Source organism: Eleutherodactylus coqui, chromosome 10, assembly GCF_035609145.1.
Source record: "Eleutherodactylus coqui strain aEleCoq1 chromosome 10, aEleCoq1.hap1, whole genome shotgun sequence".
Taxonomy (NCBI): Eukaryota; Metazoa; Chordata; class Amphibia; order Anura; family Eleutherodactylidae; genus Eleutherodactylus; species Eleutherodactylus coqui.
In genome coordinates this window covers 42,434,010-42,454,733 of record NC_089846.1, presented here as the reverse complement: position 1 = coordinate 42,454,733, position 20,724 = coordinate 42,434,010, and the positions used below count along the sequence as shown (strand labels likewise).

Below are 20,724 nucleotides of genomic sequence, written 5' to 3'. Positions count from 1 at the left end.
TCTTTCATATATCACATACCACTGAGGGAGCGGGGCTTAAAAGCAAAAACACATCACCTCATACATGCATCGCCTGTAGGGTAAAGTTCAAAGCATATCCACTTTAACAAGTAGTGTCTGGCTAATCCAGCTGTCAGTTTCTTTAGATGAGCTGCTACTTCTCTAGACCTGCAGGTACAACCACTACTGAATCCTCTATGAAGAAAATATTCCCGTGGACCTATGGAGGGCTGGGATCACATAGATGGGTATGAAGAACAGTAGAACATGCTGAGGTGAAGCCAAAACAGATGCTGTGCCAAAACATTGAGGCACTCGTCCTCTGATATACTTGTTGCAGGGTTTTGCAGAGAAAATATCGGCAAACCTCCACTAGGCATGGGGAACCTAAAAAATTTAGAACTTGGCTCTTAGAATGGGCGCTGTCCTGGAAAGCTGAAGAGGAGCTGCTCCTCAGGATGAGGATTCAGGAAAATTAGAGCTCAGCTATGATATAGGACATTGTCTAAAGGACCAGATTCTTTTTAGGGGTTTTACCCATGTGGTGGTTATACTGCCCTATTTTTCTGTTTTCTTTTAATGTATATACTTTTATTATATTCTGTTATTTTATTTTTACTTATTTTTGTAACTATTTTTTTTTACCATGGGGAAATCTGGTCATCTTAGTTTACGTCACTAGCTTGGTTCTGAGGCTGTATTTATTTACTGAGCTTGGTTCTAGTGCTGCATTTACATGATGAATTTGTATTTACATTATGAACTTGACTCTGCGGCTCCATTCACACAAGCGTATATCGGCGCGCGTGAAAGCGCGGCCAATATACGCTGTCCATCTGTTGTATCAGTTTACAGTGCATCAGTTTAGGTGGGTGTATTCCCGTGGCAAAAAAACGCCCGGCCGGCCAAGATAGCGCATTGGAGCTTTTACGTTGGACTATCTTCTGGCTGGAATATGGCGGCAGCTCCCATAGACTCCTATTGGAGTGTATGGTAGCTGCCGGAGAAGGAAGGTAGTTTAGTAGCATGTCTGCTAAACTCCCACCCCCTTCCCTCCTCCTCCGCCCCTTGCCAGCTGTTTGCAATGGGAGGGTACGGGACAGGGCAAGAGCTAGTTGCTAAGCTCCTGCCCTCTTCTATTGCTGGCAGCTGAGAAGGGGCGGGAGCTTAGGAAGTTAGCTCCCGCCCCTTTTCCTTGCCGAGAGTCGGTGACGGGGCAGAAAGGGTAGGTAGTTTAGCAGAGCTAAATTGTCTTCCCCCGGCACGTCGGCAATCCGGGCTCGGCGTATACATGCCTGACCCAGGCCATCTGAGCAGGCGCACAAGCATCAAATTTGTGCGCCCGTTCGCGCGTTTTTCGGTCACGCTGTGGCCGTGACACAGCTGACCAAAAATAGCTACGCTCATGTGAAAGAGCCGTGAGGCTTAAAGGGGTTGTCCCGCGCCGAAACGGGTTTTTTTTTTTTTTCAACCCCCCCCCGTTCGGCGCGAGACAACCCCGATGCAGGGACTTAAAAAAAAAACAGCACAGCGCTTACCTGAATCCCTGCGCTCCGGTGACTTCTATACTTACCGGTGAAGATGGCCGCCGGGATCTTCTTCCTCCGTGGACCGCAGCTCTTCTGTGCGGTCCATTGCCGATTCCAGCCTCCTGATTGGCTGGAATCGGCACGTGACGGGACGGAGCTACACGGAGCCGGCATCCTGCACGAGAGGCTCCATTGAAGAAAGCAGAAGACCCGGACTGCGCAAGCGCGGCTAATTTGGCCATCGCAGGCCGAAAATTAGTCGGCACCATGGAGACGAGGACGCCAGCAACGGAGCAGGTAAGTATAAAACTTTTGATAACTTCTGTATGGCTCATAATTAATGCACAATGTACATTACAAAGTGCATTAATATGGCCATACAGAAGTGTATAGACCCACTTGCTGCCGCGGGACAACCCCTTTAATTTGTGTACTGGGCTGGTTCTGCTGATGTGTTTATGTTATGAGCTGGGTTTTGAGGCTGTATTTATTTACTGCGCTTGGTTCTGTATTTACGTACTTGAGCTTGGTTCTGAGACTGTATTTATTTACTGAGCTTGGTGCTGTATTTACGTACTTGAGCTTGGTTCTGAGACGGTATTTATGTACTTGAGCTTGGTTCTAGTGTTGTATTAATATACTTGAGCTTAGTTCTGGTGCTGTATTTATGTACTTCAGCTTGGTTCTATATTTATGTACTTGAGCTTGGTTCTGGTGCTGTATTTATGTACTTGAGCGTGGTTCTGGTGCTGTATTTATGTACTTCAGCTTGGTTCTGTATGTACTTGAGCTTGGTTCTAGTGCTGTATTTATGTCCTTTTGCTTGGTTCTGGTGCTGTATTGATGTACTTAATAGATACAGTTCCAGAACCAAGCTTAACTGAGCTACTCTGGTGTGGGTGCACTGCTATATAGCGTCCACCTGCAGACTGCCCGGTCAGATCCCGCTGCAAGAATTCTCACAGCGGGACCAGACCTGAGCCCCTGCAGGAACCTGCGCGGCACTCACCTCTCCCGCGGCTTTGGCTCTTTGATGTGCTGGCTGCCGGCCAGCTGGCGCATGCGCAAAACCGTTGGCCGGGGAGTGACATTTCTCTGCGAGCCCTGCAAAGAAATAGAGCATGCTGCGATTTGTTTTCTGCGCAGGATTTCACATGGACAAATCGCGGCCATCTGCATAGGATTGCGTTTTCTAATGCAATCCTATGGCAGCTTCCACGGGCGGAAATTCTGCAGTAAATCCCGCCGTGGAATTTCCGCCCGTACTGTGTAATATATATCTTTGTTTTTCCGGAGGTTACAATAAACAACTCTGCGCACGCGGTGCCGTCTATCCCAAGGCCAGAACTGCAGCACAACAGACTTTGCGGAGCACATGAGGCCACTAGAAGCCGTGGGCTCAGCCCGGGGCGGGTGTGATGCAGTGGCAACAACACCCCTTACCAGCCCAATGTTTCATGATTAATTACTTCCACTCCCCCTCCAGAACACCCCCTGTAGACCCCTCCAATAATCTGTGCTAATATCCCTGACGACTGCTGGTGCACTACTGAGCCACGTGGCCAGGTCACACCTGTTGCCGCACGATGACGCTTCCACTACAACTCTGGCAACTCCTAAACAAACCTTACATAACTCAACAAGGCCGAAATCACGCCTCGCCGCAAGGGCTGACGGGAAAAGTAGTCCACCTCCGCCTCCAGAACAATGACCCATCGCTTTCCCCTAAACAGTCAAACCCTGCTGGGAATTGAAGTTATTTTTCTTCGTCTAGTAATAGCCTCTCTTGGTACAAGAAACTACAACCCCCACAATGCCTAGCGCGGCGGCCTTGTGACGCCATGTTGGCGCACGCGCACTCGCTCCTCCGCAGCCCCTGGTAAACAGAGACGTCAGCGAGAAGTTTTGTGGCGTCCAAAAACAAAAGGGAAAGTGACATTTAGCGCACGGAACCGGCACTGACAGAGGCGGGGGAGCGGGCACCGGAGCCGGGCGCGGCGTTGTCATAGCAACAGGAGGGAGGCGCTACACCTGAGTCTGTGCAGGCAGCAGCATGGCCTGTGCGGGCTGAACGCTGCTTGGTGTGTGCAGAGCTCGGACGGTAAAGGAGAAGGTAGAAGCCTCCAGAGATGGAGGGAGCTGAGGCGCCCTCAGTGGACATTGACCCGGACTTCGAGCCTCAGGCAAGGCCTCGGTCGTGCACATGGCCCCTTCCCAGGCCCGAGCTGTCAGTAGTGCAGCCTGCAGCCCCCTCCGAGGAGCACCGAGCAGAGCCCCCCGATGTCCCCTCTCTGCTGCCTGCGGAGGCTGAAGACAGAGGCCTCTCTGATCCACTGGGGGGCGCTGGAGTGACTCCCAGGAAAGGGGGGTCCCGCAGGAACGCTTGGGGTAACCAGTCCTACGCAGAACTCATCAGCCAGGCCATCGAGAGCTCCCCGGAGAAGAGGCTCACCCTGTCCCAGATCTACGAGTGGATGGTCAAAACCATCCCCTACTTCAAAGACAAGGGCGACAGCAACAGCTCCGCCGGCTGGAAGGTAATGGGGGGCGCCGGCGGCCTGCACCACCCTGCTCGCCTCTCCCTACCGCCATCACTAGCTCTGTACGGGGCTCTGCTCTGTAGAGCCGGGCGACATGCAGATGTGGTTTCTCTCACTTTGTATTTCACTTTCCAGACTCGGCTCCATCTTCACGGCTTCTATGCAGAAAACCGCAGGCGGCACGGAAACCAAGACGGGACTGGAAGCATAAGGCTGGGCTTACGTGGGCGCGTGATTGCGGATGCTGTACGCCCGTGTGATAGGCGAAAACTCTCAGACAATTGCTTACATTTCCTTAAGCAGTTCCGTTCACATTAGCGCGGCAGAATTGTGAAATACACGAGCGCAAAAAAAACCCGCAGCATGTTGTGTTTTGCAGTATAAGGCCTCATGTCCACGGGTGGGTTGGATTCTGCACGCGGCCAGCGACCCTGCGTACCTGTCCGGGTCCTTTTTGTTCTGTACCGCGGATGCTGTCAGGGCGCAGTACATTTTCGCTGCCATACGCGGCAGTCCATCGGGTCACCGCCGGCTCCAGAGCTGTAAAATGCTGCGTGACCCCCGCAGCGGTTTATGCTTACAGCCGTGTGAGCCCGGTCTAGGGGTGAATTCACCTGAGCGATTTACGTGCACAAGTTCTGTCCTGTTGCGAGAAGGACTGGAATTGCGCGTGAAAAAAAAAAACTTCAAAGGGTTAATTCACATGAGTGACGAGAGTTCATGATCGAAAAATCGCAGCGTGTCCTTCCTATTCAAGAATCGCTTATTTTTTTTTTCTTATGGGAGCGTGAAAAAACTGCAGCGCACTTGCGCATCATTTTATTTATCGGAAGCACGTGTTTGTTTTCTCGTTCATGGCCGCGTACAACGGTGCGACGTGTTTTCAACACCAAAGTGCGTCGCAATACAGAGTGATTAAGTGCGATGTAGGTAAGATTCTCCCGGACCTACATCACACTTGCATGTGTGAATACAGCCTGAGGCCGGCTTCACACGGGCATAACCACGTCCACGCGAACATGTGTAGCGTTTTTGAATAACGAACAAAGGGTTTTTTTGCACGCGGATCGGCGTATTTTACTGTACTACAGATGCACCGATTAAAATGGCTAATTAGTAGGGATGAGCGAGTATACTCGCTAAGGCACTACTCGCTCGAGTAATGTGCCTTAGCCGAGTATCTCCCCGCTCGTCCCTGAAGATTCGGGGGCCGCCGCGGGGAGCGGCGGGGGAGAGCGGGGAGGAACGGAGGGGAGATCTCTCTCTCCCTCTCTCCCGCCCTGCTCCCCGCCGCAACTCACCTGTCCGCGGCTCCTGAATCTTTAGGGACGAGCGGGGAGATACTCGGCTAAGGCACATTACTCGAGCGAGTAGTGCCTTAGCGAGTATACTCGCTCATCTCTACTAATTAGTCTTAATGCGTTTCAGATTTTGTTTTTTGTTTTTTTTTTTCCTCCCTTGCGATTAGTGTTTCACGCATCTCCTTGCATATTGCGCACTCCTTTGTACGAACCCAAGTGACTTTTATGGGGGCTCTGGTGCGCAAATATGCGGAAAAATAAAACTTGTTCAGATTTTTTTTTCTTCTTTGCGTAACCGAAATGCGCGTCCAAGATGGCTGCTGGAATTTTTTTAAGCATCTATGGGTGTATTTACATGGCCAATTTTCACGCACGATTTCTGTGCATTGTAAGTTGCAATGCGAGAGTGCGTGAAAACGCATGACTATGAAACGTTGACTTTCAATGGTTTCATACTCATTTGCAATTTCTATTCTTAAGTCTTGCAGCGCAGAGAAAAACTCAGCGTTATCGCTCAGTGTTATCAACGGGGCTAGCGGCAGCAGCAGCGTCGGCCCCATTGAAACCAGGGAGTACATTGCGGACTTCTGCCACAGCTGTGATAACTATGGCGGGGGGATTCCTTCATCCCTGCAGGGATGAAGGAATCATCTGTCACACCAGTGGCGGAAGTCCATGATGCTATCCCATTGCTGTAAATGGGGCCGGGACTTCTGCAGCCCCATTGAAAGCAGTGGATTGCAGGCAAATCCGCAGCTATGCTTTTCGGGGAAGGGCTTGAAATATAAGCCCTTCCCTGAAAATCGACCATAGCCGTAAAAAAAATATATTTATACTCTCCTAGAAGAGCCGTTCGTCTCTTCTCTCCGGCACGACAGTCATCTTTTGTGTTCTGGAGGCCCGGCATTGAAAAATCCCCGCCCCCAGAATGTGTTGTGTCATTGGCAGAGCGCTGCCTATGATTGGTCACAGCGCTCAGCCAATCACAGGCAGCGGTCGGCCATTCATGAATCCCCGCAGGGATGAAACAATCCTCTGCCATAGCTGTCACAGCTGTGGCAGAAGTCCGCGATGTATTCCATGCTGCCGGCCCCATTGAAAACAACGAGCGATATTGCAGCGGTTTCTCTGTGTTGCAAGGCACTCGATCTCGCATCGCTAGAAAAATATCACTAGTGGGTAGGCACCCTAAGGGCAATACTTATAATTGCACCCCCTATTATAAGTATTGGAACTACATGCAATTTTCACGAGGGCAGGAGAAATAAATTGTGTGTACAGCAATACGTTCCTCTCGCAAATCGCATAAAAGAATCTCGGGTTTCTATATCCGTCCTGTTGTATCTGAGCAATATTGCGCTTGCCTGTGTAAATACAGCCTAATGCGCACTGCACTGTTCTCTGATTGGCCGGTGCTGATCACATGAGCAGCTCTGCTCAATCAGAGCTGATATACTATATTGGTAGTCTAAGGCCACTCTCGCACATAGCATCAGTAAAATGACACAATTTTGATCATGGCATTTTATTGTGTTTTTTATCGGCGTTTCTGAACGCAGGTTACCGTTGTGATGGGTGCCGGGTTCTGTTAAAAAGTGCGAAAACGAGCCAAAATAGCAAACGGCGCACAAAAAGCATTTGACAAAGGTCTGTGATGCCCCATTGAAATCAATCAAAACACCGTGGTAAAGAGCTCATGTGCGACCGTGGCCTAACCCTACCAGTGCGTTGTGGGGATTAGGTAGTCTGATGGGACCCGGGACCAGCGGATTGGAGGGACAGCAGAAAAGAACAGCATCCACCTTCCTCCAGTCCGGAGATGGAACGTTGTCCCAAAACCGGAGGGTCACTTGAAAGCTGGAAAGAAAAGAATTGTCCCAGCTAAGGAAGACTGTTGGGGACGGGACCCTCGTAAGCTGGAGACCAGAGGTTTATGCCTTGCGTGTTGACCCCACAGTTCTGTCTCGCTCTCTGTCCCTGTGTGGTTTTCTGCATAGTAGACAAAAACCAAAGACCAAGATGGTGCAGGAGGCAAAACCAAGTCTGAAAAGATGGAGAACCAATGAGACTACTGTGAAAGAAATCCCCGATCCCAGTTTGTAGAAATCTGTATCACAAGTTAGACACTTTGTACAGGCTGGTAATCCTGCAGTGGGTGCTCAGAAGTGGTGCCCGCTGTGTGGTAGACTTGGTGCCCCTCCTATATGGTCGTTTGTATATTGGCTTTTATGCCGGACGCCCCCATGTGCACACCTGCTCACCGTAGGCTCTGTTCACATTTGTGTCCGCTCCTCGTGTCTGGGGGCTCCACCATAAAGGCCAGAAAAGGCAGCGCAGCATGCTGTACTATGTTTTTGTTGTTTTTGTTTTTTTTACCCCGTACAATAACACAACCCATTCTAGTCGGGCGTTCCGTCACTTTGACAGATCTGGAGGCCATTTCAGTTTCGTATTTCTGTTCCATAACAGAAAGGAAATCTGAACAGAGCCTAAAATATATACCCACATGTTTGGGGACAGACACCGCACACATTGGGAGACCCCACTCAGCACTTTATAGTCATGAGAACTGTTGTGCAATTTTGTAACATTATGTATAAAAGACCTAAAGATCAGGTTGGTAGCTAAATATCTGCTCCCCGCAGAACATCGTCTACCTACAATCTCTGAACAATAAAAGTTTGGGATGTGCAGCGATGGCGGATTCACTCGCGAGACTCTCTATATGCACATATTTACCACAACTACATTTCCGTGATGCCAGAAGTGAGCCCGTGCCATCCCGCAGCGGGAGTCGGCTGTGAACTCTTTACACGCCGCAATTCTTAGAGATCGTGGCATGTAAAAGGTTCACAGAGGGAGCCCGCTGTCTCTGTGATGTCCTCAGCCCTCTGCTATGTAACTGCGGAGGGCCTATGGGTTGCAGTCGCAACCGGACACCAGACACTGGGGTACGGGCCTGCCATGGCCTGTAGTCACTTTTGGGAGTGATAATGCATTGCAGTACAATTACTGCAGTGCATTATTATTGTGATCAGAGCTTTTCTGGTTCAAGTACTCTTCAGTGACATTAAAAAAAAAAAAAAAAAATTTTGGTGCACTTTCCCCTCTTTATACACACACACACACCGGTATATTAAAAAAAAAAAAAAAATGACCGCTTAACACTCTATGACGTACTAGTACTATAGAGGCGACCCTGATTGGGGGGCCATGGTCTATAATATTCCTTTGCCCTAATACAGCATATGAACAGGGGCAAAACCTCTTTAAGGGGCAAAAAGAGCATATGAGCCCAAAATTGACTAAGGCTGGCTGCACGCGGACGGGTCGGATTCCACATGAGCAATTCCGGCTCTGGCAGCAGTGGTGCCCGCGCGTACCTGACTTTCTGTATCTTCATCTGTACCGCGGATAGTCTGCATGGCTTTTTTTTCTGAACTCCAGCTTTTCATGGCAATGACGCAGACTCCGCAACCTTTCTGCAATATCAGTTGTGGAAGGGCAGCGGATTGGATGGCTTCCATCCATTGACTTCACCAGCAGGCGCGCCTTGTTAAGTGGAACCGGTCACTAGGTTCATGCTGCTTGATCCACGGGGAACACTAACCTGGGATAGGGATGCTCGGCACCCTGGTGTTTGAAGCTTGACTAGGAACAGAGCTCCAAGTCATGGAGGTGGGCTGCACCGATCTCTCCATACCTGCATACTCTAGAGCAGTGTTTCCCAAACTCCAGTCCTTTCCCCAACAGGTCATGATTGCAGGATATCCTATAGAAAGAACACCTCTGTCTGCATCTGAGACACCGAGGAACTCCTGAAAACATAATCTAGGGGTATGGGGAGATGTGAGAACTGGAGTTTAGGAAACCTTGCTCTAAAGCAGTGTTTCCCAAACTCCAGTGCTCAGGGACCCCTAGCAGGTCATGTTTTCAGGATATCCTATAGAAAGAACACCTTTGGCAATCACACACCTGTGCAATACTGAGGAGATCCAGAAAACTTAACCTGTTGGGGGTTGTGAGGACTGGAGTTTGGGAAACCGTGTACTAAAGTGACAGCTTTCCCCCTTTCTGTGTATAAGGAGAGAGCTGTGAGAATTCATGATGGGGGCGAGGAGAGGCAGATGCAGCCTTCATCCGTGACTCGGAGAACATTCCAAGTTAAACTTCAAAGTATGTTTATTGTAAAACACTATAGCGGTTTTCAATAAAGTGTTCCCGGGAGCACCGTGCATACCTGTCCGGGGTTCATGCTGCTCAGGTTCCCTTTAATATCGTCTGTTAGGGTCTGTTCACACCTCGTTATGGCCCCTTTTTGGGGTTTGTTTCAAATCCTGAAAATGATACTCCTGAACAGGACCTGAATGGCAACTATCTCAGCCATTAAAAGGCTTTTTCAGGCAGCGTCCGCTGTCAGCATCGGGACTCATGGGGTCGGTGCGGAAGCCATTGCTCCGACCCTGTACTGTGGCCTGCACTTGTAATTACAGGCACTGTTCCCATTGATTTCAGTGAGTTGCACCTGCAATTACAAGCATTGGCCACTACACGGGTCAGAGCAGTGGCTTCCGCTCCAAACCCAACGTGTCCTGGGGCTCACCGTGGGCGCGCTGCCTGGAATAGTCCTTTAATGAAAACTACTGAAATGGAGACCAGTCTCCGTTTTGGCAGGTTTATGTTTCTTTTTGCCGTTTTGTGCCATAAAGAATAGTACAGGGCACCATGTTATGCTTTCTGGCACAAAATGCCAGAAACGAATAGGAAACTGCCAAAATAGAGACCTATTGGTCTCCTTTTCAGCAGTTTATTGATGGCCAAGGTAAGTTACGCTCTGTCTAGTGACTCCGTTTTCGGGATTTCAAGCAAAAACCTTGATGAGACCTTTGGATGGAGACCTGAACAGGCCTTATACGTGCTTGAGAAATTACTAAGAGCCGGATGGACCACTCCCAACAGCCGACTGTATTTATTTTCCTAGCCTGTCAATAAAAGCCTATTAGGTTATTTGGGAGGTTTGTAGTTCTGTGCTCTTGGCTTATACTGACAATAACACTTAGGATAATGCTTTGTGCAATACTTGCATCTTAGTAATTAGATTGATGGGTAATTACCATATATTAGTCAATCAAAGGTTGGACAACGGCCCAAGTTTGGTAGTTATGTTTTATGGACGGCTATGACCATGGTCTGTTCCCTCCAGTAATTTAATGTGCTTTTTCTTTATACAGAATTCAATCCGTCATAACCTCTCTCTGCACAGCAAGTTTATTAAGGTGCACAATGAAGCAACCGGGAAAAGTTCTTGGTGGATGTTGAACCCGGAGGGAGGCAAAAGCGGTAAAGCACCTCGTAGAAGAGCAGCATCTATGGACAATAGCAGCAAGCTTGCAAAAGTGCGAAGTAAAGTTTCTAAGAAAAAAGCTCAGGGTCCTGGAGAATCGACTGCAGGAAGTCCTGGTTCGCAACCCCCAAAATGGCCTGGTAGCCCTTCTTCACGCAGTGGTGATGATCCTGATGTGTGGACCAGTTTTCGACCACGCACAGGTTCCAATGCGAGTAATCTTAGTGTTCGCCTATCTCCTATTTTGACAGAACCAGATGATGTTGCTGATGAAGAGCTTCACCCTTCGCTCAGCTTCTCAAACAGCGTACCACCTACCGTATCAGAGGAGTTGGAGCTTATTGACAGCTTAACCATGTTGTCTTCAGGAGCACCACTAAGTGCACCACAGCCTTTGATACAAGGAACCCCTAATTTCTCAATACATCCACCTCAAACTCTGTCTTTTGGTAACTCTCTGTTTGGCCCAACTGATGCTTCTCCTGTTCGGGGACCTTCTGGACACTTTCAACGACCTCAGACTCTGGAAGCCCTTTTGACCTCCGATTCTCCTCCACCTAGTAATGTTATGATGACACAGGTTGATCCTGTCCTGGGGCAGAGTGGAGGACACGATCTGCTAATGTTGGCTGGTCAGAGTAAAGGTAGGACACCTGAGCAACCAACTGTTTCTCTAAATGCTTTGGTTCCTCCTAACGCCCTTACATTGATAGGGCTTCCTCCAGTGTCTTCTGTCCCATCCCCTAAACTAAATTCCTTTGGTGCAACTTCAGACCGTCTTCCTACAGATTTGGACATGGACATGATCCTTGAGAATTTGGAATGTGACATGGAATATATAATTAACAACGAGTTGATGGATGAAGGTGGTCTGGATTTCAACTTTGAGCCCATACATCCTGGCACCAACCAGAGCAACAACCATAGTTGGGTACCAAGTTAAGGACAGGTATAGTAGTCCATGGAAGCTTGATGCATCAGGAAGCTCTACAATGGGGTAAAAAAATATCACATCACTCTTGCCTAACCTTTTTTTTTTGTTTCTTGTGCAGATTCAGTGGGAGGCTTCACTTTATTATGGATCCTGTGAAGAGTACTGGCGTCACGGACCCAGTGTGTAGACATAGCAAGACCTTTAACCGAGCTCTCCAGCCAATAATTCCTCAGAATGGCACCATGTGCCTGGGCTCAAGTAGAGACAGAACCGATGGACATTGCATATTCTATGGATTGGGAGCGTTCTCCACTCTGCCATTCCTGAGGTTGCGTATTATATCGCCTGCCATATGGGTCACTTGGCGGTGTCAAATTGACAAGTTCAAGAATGGAATTACTAGAAACAGTTCATAATGCAGCATAAAATGTTTGCAAACCGTAGTGGATGTATACTAGGATTTCGGGTATTCCTGAGTGAGGTAAACCAGTAATGTTCAAATCTTTACAGAGTAACAAAACAGGAAATTGAATCTGAAGTAGGAATTACAGAACTATGACCCTGATTACAGAACTATGACCCTGATTACAGAACTATGACCCTGTTCAACTAGCTTTCACCAGCATCAAGTTAAAAGAATCACTTCTTGCGGACTGTACAGTTCCTTAACAATTGCCCTCCTGTTTTATGCTATATGTGATATTTTTACATATAGGTCATATCGAGCTACAGAGAGGTGCAGGCACCAACACAAATCTAGTCTACGCTAACAATATGAATATATCTAAGAAATTATTTTAATTAAAAAAAAGAAAAAAATTTATACTAATTTTGTAGTTCTCAGAAGAGGGTACTTTTGTAACTTGCTAAAAAACACTAAAGATGCAGATATCGAAGAAGGGGTCAAACTGTCATGTCATAAACTTTTATTGCACCACTGTCATTTGCTAGGGTCTTTGCTCAGCTGTTTAGTTTTACTCATTTTAATCCTTTTTCCTGGCATAATCCCTGTATAAATAGTATATTTTACTTAAGGGCTTTTGGGGACTATAATATTGTTGACCTATTCCATAGTATAGATGCTTGGTTAACGAATGAAGGCGGCAGTGAGTTCTGCAGTCCTCCACTTAGCTGATAGGATGGATAGGGCATTATTGTTATAGTCCCTAAAAAAACACCTTTGAATGGAACCTCTCCACGTTTGAGCCCCAGAAACCTACTACGTTATTGGGGTCTAACATGATGGAACGGGTAGTCCGTAGGGCTGTGTTTCATACTCACCGGGTCCCCAGCTCTAGCGCTGTGTCCTGCGCACCCACAGCATGACTCTTTTCAGCCGGCTGTGTGTGCGTGCTACCATAGAGATGAATAGGAGAACGCTCGCACACCGTCATCTGAAAGGTCATGCTGTGTATGTGCATCACCAGCGCTAGAACGGGGAAGCCGGTAAGGTTCAAACACAGCTCCATGCCCCATAACTTAGGGGCTCCAACGTGATGACAGGTTCCCTTTTAAGTCCAATTACGCTTTAAATGGGCCGCATGGTTATATATTTATAGGTACAGAATATTGATCTTTTCTCGATGGGTTGGCTTTTACCGAATAGGGCTATTTTAGGATTATCCTGATTTTATGGGAGCTACAAAAACCTACATTGCCAACAATTTGTACTTTTTAATACCAAACTAAAAATGTATTTTCTCGAGCCGCCTTCTATTCTTAGCTGCCTTACATGGACCCCAAAGAAATGAAAAAGGGCTATCGTGATGCCACAGCATTGATGTCACTGTTTTTATAGTACATGCTATGATATTCATGCCAAGCTCATACTGTTTTCTAACGTTTTCCGTATATATTTTTTTGTACTCCATTGGTGTTGGGTAGCCCTTTCCCAATGTTTGTCCTGTTAACGGATGCATTGAAATAGCCTTAGTTCATTACTCTAGTATCTTGAAATGATGGCCTGCTAGAGACTACAGTAGGGGAGCCTGTTGATAGATATATATCCATCCATCTGTTTTTTTTTTAAATTTTTTTTGCTTTTCGGTAGCATATTGTTTAATGAAGTGTTACTTAAAATAATGCAAACAGTCACATCTTGCTTCATTGCACCAAAGAACTTTTTTACTTGTTTAGAAACCCGTAAAATGTGTATTTTTGAACTAGTTTTCATCCAATTTGAGACAAAGAACAGAAACCATACAGCCATAGTTAAAGATAAAGTTTACTCTCTAAATCATGTCTACAGGTTTGTTTTATAGCTTACAACCATAGCAACATACTTAAAAGTAAAATTATGCAAAATTGATTTATGTAGGAACTTTCATAGAACAAACTTTTTTTTTTTGTAATCAAAGATTTGTAATTTTAGTATAAATCCTGTTTTTATGAAATGTAACTTTACACTTAAAAGTAAGAATGTGGAAATCTGCAGAAAATATTTTCTAATCTGGGAAATGGTGTAAGTTCTGTTAAAGGATACAGGTTCAAGAAATGTATCATCTAAGATGTGTGATGCAATGCATAGCAAATGTGTAGATAAGAGAGCTTTCCTTTCAGTAAGTGCCGAGGTATAAAGTCATCCCCTTGCCACAGGAGAGGGAATAATTTCGTGATTGGTGGGTGGTCCTGACTGTTGGGACTCATTGATCTCAAGAATAGGGGGATCTAAAAAGGTCCTTGCATGAAGGAAGCGGTAGTTGTGCATGCAGGCTCCTGCTCTTCCATTCGTTTTGTTGCAAGTGTTGAAAATCTGAATACCCATGTTCGGCAATTTCCGACGCTGCCATTTAGCTTAATGGAGCAGCAGCACACATGCCCAACCTCTGCTCCATTCATGACACCTTCAGGATCCTCCTTCTTGGGATTGGTGGGGATGCCTGCCAGTAGTTGGTCTTCCTCTAGTCATAATCATACCCTCTCTTGCGCATAGGGGATAATTTTATAACCTGGCACGACCCATTTAATAATAGCTCATTCATTAGATTTCCAAGTTTCATCAGTAAAACTATAATTTTATGTAGTATTTTTAAGGTGGCCCTCCAATGGCCAAATCTTTCCACCAATATGATGGTTGGACTAAATATGAAATCTTTTATATAGAGGGTTTCAAAGCCCTTATAATCCAAACATTTGTCCGCTTTGAATGTCCACTATTGAACAGCTTTTCTTCTTTTTATGATCAAGTAGGTCCACAGTTCTGTGTTGGTTGACTTCAAAGTGTATCTTCAAAGGGGTTCAGCTCTGTATTTCTGATGCAAAGCTCCCTGTTCACCCTGTATGGCCATTGAGATAGCTGTTCAAATTATGGTTGCTGTTTGATGCTGAGCACTGTACCCCTCTGTCTATAATTGGCTTTCCTTGGAGAGGAAGGTGCACAGGCTCATAGATGTTAAACGGAGGGCATAGACCCACTGACTAACTTGGCTTTGGGCTGCTCTAAGAGGACTCTGGTCTTGAAGGATGGTGGAAGGGGACGGTGAGGAGAGGTACCGTGACCAGCAGCCATAACACTTCTGAACCCATATGCTATAGGGCTCGACTATCTAAAGAGCACAGAACTCACTTGAGTACTGTCTCTCTTATTTCAATGAGGGGGTTTCGGCAACAAGATCCCTACCGATGAAGACTTCAGAAAGTTTTTCGAAGTGACAGTTGCACTTTAAACTCAACTATCAATAAGACACTGATCCATGTAGAGATCTTCCTGTGTTGACCTGCACTGCATGCCCATCGGGTTAGGTGCACATGGCCGTAACTGCAATTTGTACTTTGGGCGCTGCTTGCATTGGATGGGACAAGAACACCTGTCCTTTGTGCTATCCAATATACATGAATGATGCATTTTCAGAGGCATTGTATATCCTACTTCTTGCCCGTGATTAGGACATGTCATGAGCTTTTTGTCACATGGACCCATGGGTTAGTGGGGGAAAAAAAATTCTAAAAAAAATCAGTTGCATAGCCTTATAGGCTAAAATGGGTCTGTCCGCGCATTTTCCTGAGCAGCACATGACCTGAAAATACGGCCATGTGCACCTAGCCAGCCTGACTGTAATGTATCTGAATGGAAACATATGGCTTTTTCTTCATGGATAGTTTGGACCAAAACTAGCTCATCCTTGGGGTCAATGGGAATATCGGCATCCATATCACATGGTTTTTTTCGCCATGTTTTAAGACACTAGAAACCCTTGGGAATGGGAGAGGGGGAATAACTCCTGGTACCCCTCTTCACAGATGAATAGAATGTATATAGGCATTTTAAATCTTCAGAACAAATCTAGTATTTGACATTATATCTTGTGAAAACACTACTAGTTTTAGAGGATCATGCAAGGCTTTATAGGACTTTGCCAGCATATAATGAAATATCTGACTACTAGACAACATTCTGTATTAAAGGGTCAGAATAAAATGTAGGCGATTTGTGTTCTTGGTGTGGACTATTAAATGTACATTGGCTCCGGTAAAGGAGCAACAAGTGACCTTCACAGATGTGTAAAACCAAGTAATCTGATCATTGGAAAGAAAATTTATATTAAATTTTTAAAAAATTTTTGTGCTTATTAACAAATCGCTTTTGGATTTGCAAATGAGTAGGTTTTCTTGGGCCAAGGACGGCTCGCATCCTATAATCGGTCGCCCTGCAGGATTCATATGTCAGTGTTGGGTGTGTATATTGGCTGCTTATCTTGCTGTGCATACCTTTGTATTGTATTCCTAAACTGGATGTGGGCACTCTTCCTTTAAAGGATATCGATCAATATGGCTCTTGTCCATAGGCCCTATATTAAGAAGCAGGAATGTGAATGGCCAATGTAGTCTTTGTTTCTGCTGCCCCAGCAGCTCCAATAGTAATGGGGTTGTTTGCTGGAGATAACCCTGTTGGGATGTCATGGAGAAGGCCACCCTTCTGAGCCGGAACGAAGAGCTTCTCTGTAGGCACAACTCCCATTCTGGCAAACTCAAGACATCTATGGATAGCCATTCATCTGATGAATGGCTGCCATGTAATACATTTTCCCTGCTGGGGAAATGCCTGGTTGGCCACAGCTCTTTCGAGCTAAATCGGCTGCTTGCTATTCATGGGAGCAGGGGCAATTGGTTGACCACACAGCAGCCGCTTTGTGAAAGAGGTCACATCATTATAGGGATATTCCAGTTAGACAAAGTTGCTATCAAATGAATGCTAATCAAAAGTTATTAAAATTTGCTTGTGGTTCTGCTTTGGATTTTGTGTCTGTAGCTCTATAAACCATTACTTTTCTCCTGGCACTTCAGATGTGTTTGTTCCGAGGTTGCCCTGGATACGTCCTGTAGGCATTCAACGCTACAGGTCGGACATGCTCAGTAGGGATGACCAGGGACAGCTTTTTTCTTTTTTTCTGTTCAGCTCTCAGGATCAGATTGCTGGCCAACAGCAGGGCAGCGTTTAGTGGAGACACGCCCAGGAACGATGGTACAGAGCAGGGAATTGTGGGAAATGTAGTTTCAAGTTGCATGTCAGCAGTGATATGGCGGGCATTTAGGAAAATAGAGGAGAGGATAAGAAGGTAAGGGCTGCGCGGTTTATAACCACAAACATGGCGCAAACGCCTTTCGTATCTGGAACACTTGAAAACTCACTTCACAACTGGCACTACAAAAGGTGGTCCGCTATCTGGAGGACCCTGAACTTTAACCCTTTCCAATCTAATTTTGGATTCAGGGTTTCCTAAAAGGCTTTCTCTTTTTGCTGTTATACAACAGTCCCATCTGCTGGCTAAAGCCAATGTGTGTGCGCGCCAGAGAGGCTCCAACAGCCGAGTGGCTGGCAATAGACGGTAAGAATACCCTGTCGGATGTCTTCTGACATTGGAGCTGTACAAGCTTCAATCAGAATGTAGGAAGACGTAATACAGTGGATTGGACAGGGTAAATACAAGTCACAAACCATTAATTTCAATAGGTACCATGTAATGTTTCATTTCTGCAGGGGAACGAGCATTGTCCCTAGCCATATCAGCTGGATCCCCGCCATGAGAGGATCCTTTTAACTAAAAGGGGTTGTCAGAGCAGTACACACCTTTTGTTTTTAAAAAAGTCCTAATTTCTTTTGGATTCCACATTTTTTTTACTGGTTTTACATAATCTACATTATTTATATCTTGTTCCAGTACAATAGTTACTAACATTGACATGTATGTGATTTATACTTTTTTTTTTGTAAAAGCCACAGCTGTTTTAGGCCTAATGGTAATTTTGGCATTTTGTTTACTTTCTGCACTGCTTGAGCCTAAGAAACCCGTGCTTATTGTATATATCTTATCGTACTGTATGTATCATATTACACGGACATGTAATATGACAAAGCGTTGCTTAGCATTACGATTCCTGTGTTTGTGTGTTTTTATCCATTTTTGTAAGGAAATTGACCCTATGTACTAATGGGGGATCTATTTTCATTGAGGTGAACTAAATAATTTTCTATCTTTTACACTTGAAGATTTTTAATTTGGGGATCGCCGTATCTTCAGAAATGCATTTCAGTGTATGTATATAAACATAGATATATATATATTGTATAGAGAATTGGATTTGGTACTTATGTATACGTGGATAGATGTTTTTTTTTTTTTTTTGCAGAGTTGGATATTTTTTACTACTTTTAAAGTCAGACCATAATATCATTTTAAAGAATATTACAAAATAATTCGGCCACTTTTTTGAAGGGGTTTATCTGTGACTAGAAATCGTGCCTACAACCAATGTGTAAAGAGATGAAACCGTGGCTGAATATAGATAGTCTGTAATGATGTAACAGGCTTCCATATTTACTTTTGATCAGTATATTGTGATCTACACCAGCATTAAACCTTTATTGAAACTGTGACTTCATGTACTCTGGTGTTTTTCTTCGTGTTAAGTGCGATCATCAAATAACTTCTATATCTGCATAGTAGTGAGACGGTTACTGCAATAGAAAATGACGAACGCAGAAGCCCCTCCCCTTTAATAGCCAGGTACCTGTGACTATTTGGGATCCGTCGGCAGTCTGTAAGATTCTATGCACACGGGTTTATTACTGCAGGAGCCTTTTATTTTAGCACCAAGGATTAAAGCCTGCTAAACGTTTGTGCAGAGTCTAAGGTCGCTTTCACACAGGCGACAAAATCACACAATTGTTTTTCACGACATGACAGCGCTACAAATCCCATGTATGTGAAGCCCAGGCTTTCCAATGAATTCCCTCACATTAGTGATGTTTTTGTAGGATGCTGCATTGCAAGAAAAAATTGCGGAATACTAAATATTGCCGCGATTTGTGACGTTTTATAGCTCATGTTTCCCTATGGAGCCTTCCTTTGTGTTGCATCGCTCTAAAATGCAGTTTTCTTGCGGTACAATGCAACATTTACAGTAGGAAATCCTACTGTTTTCCCTAAAATAAGCCCTAGCTGCATTAAAAAATAACCACAATAGATCACCTAAGAGGTGCTGTCCGGCTCCGCCACACGTCTTCTCTGCAGCTACGCCACACTTGCTTGTAGTTTTCACTCAGCGCTTTCTGGTCAGGGGTCCAAAACCCCCACCTCCAGGAAGCACTTGAGAACCAATCAGATCCAGCACTTCCTGGAGGCGTGATTTTGGAACCCCTGACCAGGAAGTGCTGGTTGAAAACTACAACAAGTGTGGCGTAGCTGGACAGCGCATCTGGGGTGATGTATTGTTTTGTTTTTTTTTTTGTGTTTTTTTTTCAAATGCAGCCAGGAGTTATTTTCAGGGTAGGGCTTATATTCCAAGCTCCCCTGAAATCCCGGCAAAAGAGCGCTACAAAAACGCAATTTCGCTGTCAGAAAAAGCAGCAATATCGCGTGGAACACAGATGCGATATCAGTACGATTTTTCTTGTGGCGATATCGCCTGTACGAAAGAGGCCTAAGGGTGCATTCATATGAGTTAATTTCTCATGTAGCGAGATGCACAAAACCAGCACTGAACTAGATCGCTGTTTATTGAAAAACGTGTTTTCTAAATCTGCAGTTGGGTTTTCCACTTTGGAAAATATGTTGTGTGAAAATGTCCGAAAGGTGCAGATTCACACCAAAATCCGCACTATGGTTTCCACTACGGCTTTTGTTGCGTATCTGCACATCTAAATCCCATCCACAACGTTTGGGGTGGATTCTGGAAACTGAACTTACCGTGGATTTAATGAGGATTTAATGCGGTGGAAATTCTGCACCAAATCCGCTACATGTGAGAATGTCCCCTGAGGTTACTGCCACAGGGGATGTTGGGTCTGAATTTCCACCGCAGGTTAGCAGCAATGAGGCCGTTGTGCGTTTCCACTCTCTCGCCAATATGAACCCCATTCTTTTGAATAGGGCCATATGCACAAGCGATGCGGTGCTGGAAAAAGCGTGACGTGCCCATTCTTTTTGCGTTCCTCAGAACGCATCACCCATTGATTTCAATGGGACCTTAAATGCATTACATGGCTGTCGCATGCCGAGGTTTCCCACTGAAATCAATAGGGAAACCCTTCCGATCCTCTTATCACACGTTAGTGTTGGAATCTCACAGGTCTTGCCTGAAAATCGCCTCGTGCCTGTGGGTAAGTCGCGCTCGCCCCTGTGTAGGCAGCCTGAGGATGCAGTAATCCCCACCCAGTTTAGATTTTTATGCAAATTTGCTGTGTCTTGCAATGGAAGGTTGAAATCTTCTGTCGAAGTCAGCAGCATAAATTTACATTTAGAATTCACGTCCTCCATAAAATCCGCTGTGACTTGTAAATGGGATTTACATGCATGAGACTTTTTTCTGCTTCGTTTGCTTCCCACATGAAGGCATCCCAAGCAGAGGAGTCTGATGAAACACGGCGCAAAATGAGAAAGGGAGAGCAGAGAATCGTCTGAAATAGTCAACTCCTGCGATACCAGCCTAAATAGCACTGGAGCTTATTGTGGGGACAGGATGACGGCGCCGGACGGACCCCATTGACTATAGAATTAAAATCTATAGAAAAAGCGCTAATCCTCATCTGCTTTGAAGACTGGGAAAGATTAAAATAAGGTTATAAATCCCGCAATTT

At 45.7% G+C, this 20,724-nt stretch overlaps 1 protein-coding gene across 1 annotated transcript; it reads left to right on the top strand.

The window, feature by feature from the left end:
* The first annotated feature begins 3,409 nt into the window (after nt 1-3,409).
* FOXO4 (forkhead box O4) lies at nt 3,410-18,522 on the top strand. The gene is made up of 3 exons (XM_066580894.1): nt 3,410-4,066; nt 10,602-11,663; nt 11,767-18,522. Exons 1-2 carry the CDS (start codon nt 3,659-3,661, stop codon nt 11,655-11,657), a joined length of 1,464 nt encoding a protein of 487 aa, XP_066436991.1. The 5' UTR covers nt 3,410-3,658; the 3' UTR covers nt 11,658-11,663; nt 11,767-18,522.
* The last annotated feature ends 2,202 nt before the right edge of the window (nt 18,523-20,724 follow it).